The sequence below is a fragment of the Sceloporus undulatus genome, chromosome 1, assembly GCF_019175285.1.
Source record: "Sceloporus undulatus isolate JIND9_A2432 ecotype Alabama chromosome 1, SceUnd_v1.1, whole genome shotgun sequence".
NCBI classification, from domain to species: domain Eukaryota; kingdom Metazoa; phylum Chordata; class Lepidosauria; order Squamata; family Phrynosomatidae; genus Sceloporus; species Sceloporus undulatus.
In genome coordinates, this window is record NC_056522.1 from 210,190,030 (window position 1) to 210,202,709 (window position 12,680).

At 41.6% G+C, this 12,680-nt stretch overlaps 1 protein-coding gene across 6 annotated transcripts in view; it reads left to right on the forward strand.

The window, feature by feature from the left end:
- The window catches only part of LOC121921681 (bile salt export pump-like), a 390,920-nt gene that overhangs the window by 36,957 nt on the left and 341,283 nt on the right, over positions 1-12,680 (forward strand). For all 6 annotated transcript variants that reach the window (XM_042450110.1, XM_042450120.1, XM_042450138.1 and 3 more), the window contains 4 exons: positions 1,540-1,710; positions 3,277-3,478; positions 4,391-4,454; positions 11,952-12,087. In XM_042450110.1, coding sequence (XP_042306044.1) covers positions 1,540-1,710; positions 3,277-3,478; positions 4,391-4,454; positions 11,952-12,087 — 573 coding nt within the window. The remainder of the gene's footprint in view (positions 1-1,539; positions 1,711-3,276; positions 3,479-4,390; positions 4,455-11,951; positions 12,088-12,680) is intronic.

The window sequence follows — 12,680 nt, forward strand, 5'->3', positions numbered from 1 at the left end:
ATGGGGACAGAAACATGCGGTAAAGTTGAAAGTGTTCCATTCCAATCGGGTTCCAAAAACATTCTCGAAACGTGATGCAATAAACTTATATGATTCTATGATATGATTACATGTCTGAGACCCACCAAAGCCAGAGCAACACACATCAGCCATACTGTGGCCTGCCAAAATGCTTGAGGGTTTCCCTGTTTTTGCAGTTCCAGATAGGCAGAGATTAATTAGGACACACTAAGGCCCTAAAGTATATACAGTTTAAGAGGTTTTTTCTTTTTCTTTTATAACCTCAGCCCCTAAACTGTAGTTTACTTGACTAAGGTATAAATCCAGAACTTCACACAGGTAAAGGAAGCAGGAAGCGCCTTGGTGATGGGCTTGATATTGGTGGTGACAAGCTGTTTATGTCTGTCAATCACATTTGAGGACCACATAAGGTAATGTACATGTGCCATCTTCTGTAATGTCTAATGTCTGGAGAAATTTGTGAATCCTTTAAAGGAGCGATTGAGAAAGTAAATTCTGAAACCATAATTTATGATTCATGGTCCCAGCAGGAGAGACATCTCACTCCACCATTTTGAAGTGAGGTACCCACACTGCTCAAACCATGGGCTGTCCTTAGATAACACATCTTACTGGCTGCAGGCCACAAAGTGCATGGACCATCCATTCATCCACTGGAAATTTTCAGTAAATTTCCTTCTCAGCCACTTCACTCATGATATGGTCCTGGTCCTTTATTACATTCTTTGTCTTGGGAGCAGTTTGGGGATGGTGTAGGAGACTGAAACAGAAACTGCTGCTGATGCATTCACGCTGTGCCCCAATTCTCCCTCCTTCCCTGCAAATAAAATATAAAATGTATTTAGAGCAATCATGCAACTTCTGAAAGCTAAAATTCAGTTCAAAGCTAGAGAACACCTGTTTCTTCACTGATGTGATAATATTTGGGGGCTTTATACATGGTAGATTTTATTACCAGCTGCTTTTGAACATTGAGAGGAGCTAACTACATGTCCCTGGCAGAGGTTGTATAAACCTGGAGCCTCAGGACCTGGCAGCTTTCCTAATATTATTTGAGCCAGAGAACTGGAGAACAGCCACCAGGCTAGCCAGTGGTGAAAGAGCATACTTGCTACAGTCAACAACATCTGGAGAATGTCAGATTGTCCATCCCTTTCATGCAGTATCTTCATCTCCTTTCATATTCCAAAGAGGTGGCAGCAAGAATCTGTAGGCATCTCTTTGTATGCTTCCCTTTCCATACTTTTGTGATCATGCAAAGGGGGTATTTCTCTAATGAGTAAATAAATATGCAATACAGTACTTCCTTCAGGAATAGATGTGCCTTCTCACTAGAGAGAGAAACACACATTTCCTCTTCACTTCATAAATGGAAGAGTGAAAAGAGAAAACACAAGTTATACCTTGACAATATCTTGGCTTCATGCTTCTTTGCTTCATGTACTACCTCCCATGACTGACTCAAGGGGAGCAAATGAAAGACCTTTGATCACTTGTTTCCTATCCCCACTTTTCCAGCAATTTGACACTCTTGTGGGAGAAGGGGGTGGCCAAATGAGTGGAGGCCAGAAGCAGCGAATTGCTATTGCCCGAGCCTTAGTTCGAAACCCTAAAATCTTGCTGCTGGACATGGCTACCTCAGCACTGGACAATGAAAGTGAGGCTATCGTTCAAGAGGCACTTCATAAGGTTTGTCATGTTTAAATACTATTTCAATATGATGGAACTAGGGTTGTGGTTCTATCTGCATGGGTTAAATAAATCATCCTCCTCCTGTTCTCTCTGAAGGGACACCAGGTGATGCAGGGCCTCATCCCCAAGTCTGGCATGAACAGACCAAACAACGTCCAGCCCATTCAGCCCCAAATCTGGAGTATGCCCCTCTTGATAGGTATTAAAATAATTCCCAGTTTGCTCTGGAAGATCCAGAGCCCTCCATTTTGACACTGGATGGTTGTTTAAAATACATCCTGCTCTGCTGCTTGGCATGGCTGCCACTGCTATATACCATTTGCTCTAAGGTTAGAATTAGGCGTCCGCTCATGTAACCAATGCTGGGATCCTCATTCTGATCCTCAAAGTAGGTGATGCACTGTGGTGGTGGCCGTGCCAGTTGACAGAATGCGACATGTGTCTGAATAATGCCGCCTGGCATTGAAACAAAGGGTCCTAGGTAATGGGGGAAGGTCAGTTCAGTTCCAGGGCCAGGATATTTCAGGCAGTTCCTGGAGTGTACTGATGCGTGCAGACAGGGCCTATGATCTTTTAATCATAGCGGTTAGCATCTTAAAATTCTTTTACACCAAGGTTATAGGATATAAAATTATGAAAACAATTAGTAGAGGCAATGTGGTATAGTAAGTAGAGTTTCTTCTGAGGAAAGGCAATTACCCACTCAGCCAGTCATTGTCCCTTAGGGCTGTTGTGAGGCTAACCCTGAGGTAGGAAAGAAGAACTGCTATGCTTATTTGAGATCCTTTGAGGAAGAATAAGATAAAAATAAATAAGAAGAGTGATGTAGTTCATAACTTTGAATTTGTTCCAGTACACAAATGGCTTTCTCTGATGCATCTTCACTAGCAAAGAGAATCACATAGTACACATCCAGCCTTTGGGCAGTTTTTGCACTCTCCAGGCCAGTGGTGTTACTAGCTAGGAAGGAGGTGTAAAAATTGGAAGAAAGAACATTAACAATTTAGGACACTGCACTAGTAGCAGAAAATAGCAAATACTTGCAACAATTATTGAAGAATGTAAAGGAAGAAAGTGTAAATGCTGTTTTATAGTTGAACATTAAGAATACAAAAATATTGATCACAGATTATTTACGTAACTTTAACGTAGACAATAAAAACATTGAAATAGTTCAATATTTTCCATGCCTTGGCTCACTCATTAATCAGAATGCAGACAAGAAATCAGAAGACTAGGATTTGGTCACACTCTCTCAACTTCAGAGGAGGGCAGTGACAAACCCCCTCTGGAGAAACTTGCCAAGGTTTGCCTTAGGGTGGTCATAAGTAAAAGAAAATGACTTGAAGGCACACAACAGCAACATCAGATTGCAGTACAATCCAATATCATTCCCATAGCAATTAAAAAGGTTTTTTTTACAAACAATACAACAATACACATATAGAGAACCATGCCACCTTGGATTCATTCCTTGTGATAACAATAGAGCATATAGAGCAAATCTGTATCACTTCCTTCATGCCATTGACTCTTCTGATAATGTTTTTTTCCCTACCACAGGCTCGCCTTGGGCGCACTGCTATCTCCATTGCTCACCGTTTGTCCACAGTCAAAACTGCTGATGTCATCATTGGTTTTGAGCATGGGAGAGCAGTGGAAAGGGGAAAACACGAGGAGCTGATGGAACGGAAAGGGGTTTATTTTACTTTGGTGACTTTGCAAAGCCAAGGAGACAAGGCACTCACAGAAACATCAGTACAAAGCAAGTATCTTAATTTTTGCATATTCGAAAAGTGTATAGCTTAGCTATAGTGGATTTCGATTTAACAGAGTGTGAGTCTTTTATTATTTTGAGTCCATGAAGAGTCAGGAAGAGTTCCATGCAAAGAAAGTTGCCTTGCAGAAGCTCAACATTGTGGTTCTCTCACTCTGGATGCTACCCTACTTGCAGGGAAGAGTCTTTCACATCCCTGATCTTTTTAACTGGAGATGCCAAGCATTGCTTTCCTACTAAGATCAACGGTACATCTACACCATAGAAATAATGCAGTTTGACACCACTTTAATTGCTGTAGCTCCATCTTATGGAATCCTGGGATTTGTAGTTTTACAAGGTCTTTCACCTTCTCTGGCAAAGAGTACTAGTGCCTTGCAAAACTATAAATCCCAGGATTCTGTAAGATGGAGCCATGGCAGTTAAAGTGGTGTCAAGATGCATTATTTCTATCATGTAGATACAACCATAGTCTTAGCTTAAACCCATTTGTTAGTCACAATTAAATCAGATCTATTGAATTAATTACTGTGTTAGATTCTACTCTTGGTGAAAAATCTGTTTGAGGGGTTCTCTACTGAAATGCAAAAGTTGACATAACCTCTTTTTCCTGTGGAGAGACCAAGAATAGGTAGATGTTGCCACCATTCCCTTGTTGCCTTGCCTAGGATCAGGGCAGGACATAAATTCATGTGGATGAGCTTGCCAAGTGAGCACACTGAAGAACCTTAAAACAAGTCTGTAAATATTTACACCACATTTTTATAGGAAGACTTTTGACTTTGCAATACATTTTCTTCCTGCAATGTAACCAGCATTTAAAAAAAACAATAACAAGGTAACTAATACCAATTTGATTATTCTTACAATCTGATGAGCTTCTGTGACTATATTTTGCAGTATCTGAACCAAGACTTGAGAAAGTACAGTCCTTCAGCAGGGGAAGTTATCGTGCCAGTTTGAGGTAAACCTAAGTCTTTGTTCTTTTCAGTATGGAACATTATGCAATATAGTGTTAGGATATAAACAAACGTGTGGTGAGGAAAACAATTTGGAAAGTGCTGCTCTTGTGAAAATTGCATATTTGATTTTCCAGATCAGTGTCCTAAACATGTGATGTCACTTTAGGTTATGTAGAAATTGATGCAATAAGGTAGCTATTCTATTTTTGCAATACGATATCTATGGCGATATCAAGAGGTGTGCGTGTGTGCATGCACACGCCTGTATTTTCAAGCTGCCTGCCAACTTATGGGAACCTATAACACCTATTTTAAAATCTCTACACTGGCTGCCAATTCGTTTCCGGTCCCAGTACAAAGTGTTGGTTATTACCTTTAAAGCCCTAAACGGCTTGGGCCCGGGTTACTTGAGGGAACGCCTCTCCCTGCATAATCCTCCCCGCACACTCAGAATTTCTGGAAAACTGTCTCTTAACCAACCTAAGGTGAGGTTGGCGTCCACTCAACAAAGGGCCTTTTCGGCTGTGGCGCCCTCTCTATGGAATGCCTTACCTGAAGGGATCCGCCTTAGTGGATCAGTGGAAGCCTTTAAGAAGGCTTTAAAAACTCATCTCTTCCTTCAAGCCTTCCCTCCTAATTCCGTTTAAGAATATATTCCCCTATCGATGTATAGTATCTGTGATTCTTGATTTTAAGAATGTCATTGGATGTTTTAAATTTTGGTCACATTTAATCCATTTTAATTATGTACTTTTAAGATGTGGTTTCTACTGTTTTATTGCCTGTTTTAACAATTTCTGTACACCACTTTGATAGTTGGAAAGCGGTTAATAAATGAACAATTATATTATATTATTATTATTATTATTATATTATTATTATTATTATATTATTACCTATAGGTTTCATAGCATTTTCCCAGGGTGTGGAATCCTCAGAGGTGGTTTTGCCCATTCCTTCCTCTGAAAGAGACGACAGTACCTGGTATTCATTGTCAGCTTCCCATGCTAACCAGGGCTGACCCTGATTAGGTTCCATGATCATACAGGATCTGGTGCTTTTAAGTATTTGGGCCCTCATTGCATCCACAAAATTGTGTTGGTTTTCCCTCATATTCTAAGGACAGAATATATAGGAATGGAGATCAACAAAGAGGATATGGGTTATTTATGACCAAGTCTGTTCCACAATTTATATAGTGTCTGACAAATATTCCAGATACCTAAGGCTGGGTCAACATTTCTCAGAGGACAATTGAGGAAAACTTCTCTCTCTCTCTCTCTCTCTCTCTCTCTCTGTGTGTGTGTGTGTGTGTGTATAAAAATGCTGCTGAATGTTATGTCAATATGCTTCCCCAAGATATTTTTTGTGGCAAATATTTCCACCCCGCCCCACTTTCAATGTCCTGGAAAAAAGTTCAGGGCATTTTGGAGGACTCGGACTGCCAGACTGCCAATATAGTTGTTGTTTCTGCTGCTTGTTCATATTTTCTGGCGTATATGACTACTTTTTAACCCAGGAAAATCTCCTCAAAAGTCAGGGGTCATCTTATACACTGGGTGTCATCTTATAAGGCAGGTGCTGAAACTTCTGAGCCAGAATGGAGAATCTGTGGTCGCCGCATATGGTGGGAGGAGCTCAAAAACGGCCACGGCCGCATCCCCACCATATATGACGATCGTATGAAAGCAGCTACCGCTTTGATAGTCTTGGAGACAGGGAGGGCTGGGCAGGCAGGGAGAGCTGACCAATCCAAGCAGGCTTTGTATACAACAAGGTTTCCTGCTAAGTACCTGCTTGTCATTTGAATTAAAATTACCATACTGAAATCAAATCTGATGTTTTTGTTAATTTTATTTGGTGTGTGTTGGAAGAGAGGTAGTCTTATACAGTGAGTATATCCCAAACTCTATATTTTAACTGGAAAAGTTGGGGGTCGTCTTATATACCCAGTCGTCTTATATGCTGGAAAATACGGGTACACTATTACACTGTCTTAGGAAAAAGTTAATAATGGCGGGTTACAGACCGCCTGTTTGGGGCGGGCTGCACCTGCCCCTTTCCCTGGGGTATCAGGGCCTCAGTGGCTAGACCGGCAGCCGCTGAGGCCCCGATCTGCCGCTTTCCAGGCTGCCTTCAAGCCCCAAGGACACCCCGCAGTGGCAGGGAGGAGGAGAAAGGGGCCGCTTGGCCCTTTCTCCTTTGGTCCGCTGGGCGCAGCCGTGTGAAGGCTGCGCCCAGCAGACCAAACCAGGAAGGAGCTCCGAAACGGAGCTCCTTCCTGCTCTGCGCTAAGGGCGCACCAAGCGCCCTGGCGCGGAGCGAGGACGTCACATCCATGCCGCCCCATATAGAGGCGGCGCGGTTGTGACGTCCTCATGGTGGCGGCCGTGTGGAATGGCCGTCGCCATTTTGTGCGAGCAGAGCGCGCACTAGGGTTAAGGGGGTGTGGAAGCACCGCCCCTTTCTAACCATAGTATGCGCTCTGCGCGTACTTTCCTGCCCGTTTGTAATGGGCCAATGGGCTCCATAGAACATTGTTACCACTGGATAAAATGTTGAAGAAAGTCTCCTTCCTCTGGGACAACCTGCTGAAATGGTCCCACCAAATTTTCAGCCCACAAATATAATGGAGGATTTTTGAGGCCATTGGCACGCAGGTGAAGGCCTTGAACAGAATTCTTTTATTGTTGTTTTTGTGTGCCTTCAAGCCATTTCTGACTCATGGTGACCCTAAAGCAACCTTATTATGGGGTTTTCTTGGCAGGTTTCTTCAGAGGGGGTTTGCCATTGCCATTGCCATCCTGTGACACTGAGAGAGTGTGACTTGCCCAAGGTTACCCAATGGATTTCATGGCTGAGCAGGGCTAATATATATTCAGTTTTTTATTTATATTTGTTTCAGTGACTAAAGCAAATACTATTGTTCATTGTTATCTCCTGCCAAGTTAGCTTTGTCTTATGGCAATCCAAGAGCTCTGTTCATCAACAGCCCTTCTTACATTTTGCAAACTCAGGCGTTCTTGAATGAATCCATCCATCTATAATATGGTCTTCCTCTTTTCCTATTGTCTTCCATTTTACTAAGAATTATAGGCTGAGATCCTACATCACTGAGATAGTTAGGAATGTGTAACTCAGTATCATCTCCTGGCCAAGTTCCAAACCTACCTTAACAGTCAGCAGGTGTTTTGAGCGATCAAGGTCTTGTTCTGCTGGTGACTAGAGTAGAGCAAAATAAAGTTTCCAGCCTGCTCCCACTGCTATGCCAATCAGAAGCAAGTTCTCTCTTGCAATTCCTATTCACATCACAGATTGCTGGCGGAAGGGAGTTGGAAACATCATTCTGCTGCACCCTGAACTCCAGCAGAATAGAGTCCCGTTACTCTGGGCTCCCTAAAGTTTAAGGTAGGATTTGGAGGTATTTACAATCATGGCAATAGTGCCATGATTGTGCATATGTAGCACAACTGAATATGGAGCAGTTACTGATCTATAACTCTAGGTCACAAATCTGTAACTGCAATATAGGACACTAGCCATCATCTTTTCCAGTGAGTTATGTTGTCTCATGATGGCTGCAATTCTATATGGCTCAGAATGACATAGTAGTTCTGTATGAGGACCTATGGTAGTCTGAGCCATATACCATCACCCTCCCAGACTTACAGTACAGCCTCAGAGACATGCCACCATCACATGAACATTCTGTGCCTTGTAGAGGCCAGGCAAGATCTCTAAATTATTATAGCAGCACTGAGATCTAGGGTCTTCTGGGGGTTCCATTACTGATGTAATCATTTTGCATTTAAAGGACATAGCCAGATACTTCTCTGATCCGCAAGGCACAAAATGATCAAGCAAAGGACATACTGTACAAAGTCACAAGGGAAACCTATGCATGTGTATGTCCCTAACAGAGAGCCAGTGTGGTGTAGTGATTTGATTGTTGAACTCTGGGTTATCAGGGTTCAAATCCCTGCTCAGCCATGGAAACTCACTGGGTGATCTTGGGCAAGTCACAATCTCTAAGCCTCAGAAGAAGGCAAAGACAAACCAATCTGTGAACAATTCTTGCTACAAAAACCCTGGAAACGACTTAAAGGCACACAATAACAACAATATCTCTAACAGAATACCAGTCAATATGTCCAAAGTATGATAGCATCACCTTAGTCATTTTGGCTTCCATGGAGAGTTCAGGCTTGATTTGCTTTCAGAACCATTTGTTTCATTTTCTGGCAGTCTATGGTACACATAGAACATTTCTCCCGCACCACATTCCCAATTAGTATTTTTTTTTTCACTATCCAGTTTCCATAGCTATATATAGAATAAGAAATACTATGGCATGGATGATTCTTACCTTTGTATTTAATGATATTTATGCCATCTACCTTTAAACGTTGCCATAAATGTGTAGCATACTCTATTTTATTGAAAACAGCATGCAAAAATCACTTTCAATAGGCACCCCTTGGGGTCTGATCCTTTTAGATGGGAATCAGCTCACCACAGAGAATTGGTATTCTCCAGGGAAGACAAGCTTGTCGAATAAATCTGTTTTATATAAAGCGGTCTTTTAAATATAGCTCATCAGCATGGCCAAAGTGCTGCTCTGGAACCTGATTATTTTCACTAAAGGCTTTACGACAAAGCTGTTATTATGAAACAAGCATCCTTTCAACAGGAACAATATCTAAGTTTATAAGCTTTGTTCTGAAATGAAAGTCTTAAGGACAGTTCCACAAAAGCAAACATAATCTTGAAGCTCACACTGTTCAAAAATGCATTAGCAAGGGCCTAGCCACACTAGTCTTGTTGTATGCTTTATGAACAAGCTTAGCAAGCTCCTGATCTTTTCCCTTCTATTGCTCTGTGATTCATTATAAGAGGACCTATGGATGTCTCCCGCTAGGAAAACATTTCTTTAAGGAGATTTTTTGGAAGCTATATTTTCTTTCTCCTCCATTCACGCTGGTGGAAAGGAGGAGAATAAACACAGACAACCTTGCAATGACTGTACAATAAGATGCAAATCTGTCACATGGAACTTGTGTATTTGATTAAGGGGCCAGCTCACCCTTTGGCTGAGATCCACTGGCATACTGTTTTGCCAGTTTTGTTCTGTCGGCTTGCCTTCTGATCCTGCAGTGTCTATACTTGGTAAAGATCCAGGAACACAATACTTTCTCTAATTCTAATTTCCCAGCTGCAGAATTGCAGCCAACTATTGCTTGAGTGCTCCCAATTCTCTTCCAGCTCCTTGAATGACCATGGGGTGGTGGGGTACTCTCCTGCTGGGAATGCTGCCTTCCTGGCAGGGTAGTAGTTGTGAAAGGAGGTAGTGACACACTCCTTCTGCCTTCTCCATAGAGTGACATATGCTGGCATAAATCTAGTTTATGCCCATGTATGTGTGTAAAAAGGTTCTGGCCATTATAGCCAGCCATTTGCTTGTGAATTTAGCAGGAATGTGGCCTACCCACCTGTATTTGGAGTTACTAATATAAGTCACAATAAGTGAGCAGCAGTAGGAAATCATGGTCACAGTGTTATGCATAGCTGCTTAAAAATAAGTCCCACCAGATTTAAGGAAAATTATTTTTCTATTATTCTGTCTATAGCAGTGCTATTTAAGCTGTCCAATGAGGGAGCCTGGCACTATTTCCCCTGCCCCCATGTACCAGGAACTGGCAGCATATTTGTGCCCATTTGGTTGTGATTGTTTCCTTCATTCCTGGAAGCTCCCCAGGGACTGGTACTAGTTCACAGACCACAACTTTGAATAGCATTGATCTATAGGACTGTATTAGTGCAGTGTGAGATGTGTCCTGTTCAGGATTTCAGGCAATCCATTCCATTCCTCCTCCCACTTGGTTTTCTAGTCTCTTCTCCAGGAAAATAGCTAGCATCTTGTTAAATACAGCATGACCAGTTCTCAGCAGTATTCTCCCTAACCTTTGTTTTTCTTTTCTCCCTAGAGATGTTTTATACAGTACTTGCAAATCAAGGACCCTGGAATTATTTTTAAGATGGGGGATTTAGCATTGGCAGAGAGATCATTGTTAATTTTGACTACTTGCTGATATGATACTGCCTCTACTGCCAAGATTTTGGTCCATGCCCTAGTGGTCTCACGACTTGATTACTGTAACGTCCTCCTGGCTGGGCTTCTTCTTTCTTACCTCTGTCCTTTAATTTCTGTCCAGCATTCAGCTGCACACATTATCACATCCGCCCACCGCTCTGACCATATCTCTCCTTCATTGGCATCCCTTCACTGGCTCCCCCTCCCTTTCCGTATTCAGTATAAGCTCCTGCTGTCGACGTTTAAAGCCCTCCATGGGCTGCCCCTCCCCTTATTTATCAGACCTTATTTCTCCTCACCTTCCCACTCAGGCCCTCCGTTCTGGTAGTCAAAGTCGGTTGTCCCAGCCCAGGGTTTCCTCTGCCCCATCTAGGATTCGCCCCTTTTCACTCGCTGCCCCTCACTCCTGGAACCTTCTTCCCCTGCGAGCAAGGGCCATCACTTCTTTAACCAGCTTCAAAATGGAGTTGAAGACCATCCTGTTCAGAGAAGCATTCCCAGACATTGCGTGATTGTCACTTGCTATCTGATGTTCTTTTTGTTGCCTGTTTTATTGAACCATTTCCTGTATTGCTATGTATTTTATATGTATTATCCTATCATTTCTTAGATTGTATGCCGTAGGCAGGTTTACTCTTTCATATTTATTGTTTTTATGTACAGCACTGTGTAAATCTACAGTGCTATATAAATAATAATAATAATAATAATAATAATAATAATAATAATAATAATAGAAGAAGAAGAACAATGAAGACCTAATCTATTAAAACCAACATCATTGTCATTGTAACCATCACCACCACCATTCAACAGAGGGTGGTAATGATCTGAGTACCATGAAAGCAGTGGCAATATAATGATCATTAAGGACCTCATCGCGCCAACAAAAAACCTGACTGCTCCCCAACAGGATAGAGTCAGGTTGTGATTCTACCGGAAATGATCATACGTAATTCACCACCGTTTCCGCTGGGCGACTGCAGCCCAGCTGCATCCTAGGTCCCATGCGTGCTTTGAAGGCCACTTTCCAAAGTCAGGAGCTTTCTGACTTGTTTGCAGCTGGGCTGCAATTACCCAGCAGAATCAGCAGCAAACTATGTGTGATAATTCCTGGTAGCATCCTGCAACCCGATTGTATCCCATTGGGGAGTAGTCGGTTTTTTTCTTGGTGCAATAAGGTCCATAGTATACGTATGAATCATAATTCCTGAGAAGGTGACCTTGCATGTGTTTAAGTCATTGCATGTGTTTAAATAAGAGTAACAGCAAGAACAGAATGAACAGAATAGAAATGAATAAAATTCTCCCAATATGGTGCCATTTTATTTTACTAGAGTCCATGTGATGATGTAAACTCTTCAGGCTGATAGTCCTAAAATGAGGCCATTTCTCTACTGTTTCACAGAGCTTCCATTCGACAACGCACCAGATCTCAGTTATCAAATATAATCCCGGACCATCCGGTATCAATTGTGGGAGACCATTCAGAGCATAACTATAATACAAGTCAATATGAAGAAGATGGTAGACCATTTAAAAAGGTCAGTCAGAGAAATTATCCAAAGCAAGACAAATGTCCATTTTGTTCTCCTAGAATTTCTTTCATGTAAAATGAAAATCTGAGCATGAATTCTTCCTTGTGATTTTGGTTGTGCAGTATACAAAGTAAAATATTAAAATGGAGATGAAATTAACTTGACAGAAAATATTAGTTATCTAAATTAAACTTTTGTAGGGAAGAGTTTTCATATGAACTAAACTTATGAATGGACAGAAATTGTTCCAGTGAATCTGAGTACTTAAAAAAATTTTTTAGTACAGCCTGGATTTATAAGTGTTATACAAGGTATCAGAGTGCTCTACTAAAACTCTTGTTGAGATCTAATTTTAAAGGACCCCCTTGGCTTTTTAAAAATAAATGTTAATAAGATTTTGAATTGAAATCTAATGTTTCTTCAGTAGTAATCTTACACTTTTGTAAGATTACACATGAAAGTTTTCTTGTGATCATCATTTTAGTTTCAGTTGTTGATTATGTAAGTCAAGGTTGAGGGGTACAGTCATCTCTTTGTATGTGCGGGGGGACCATTCTGCCTCTCCCCAGGATAAGAAAAAATGTGATACCTCAAGTCTC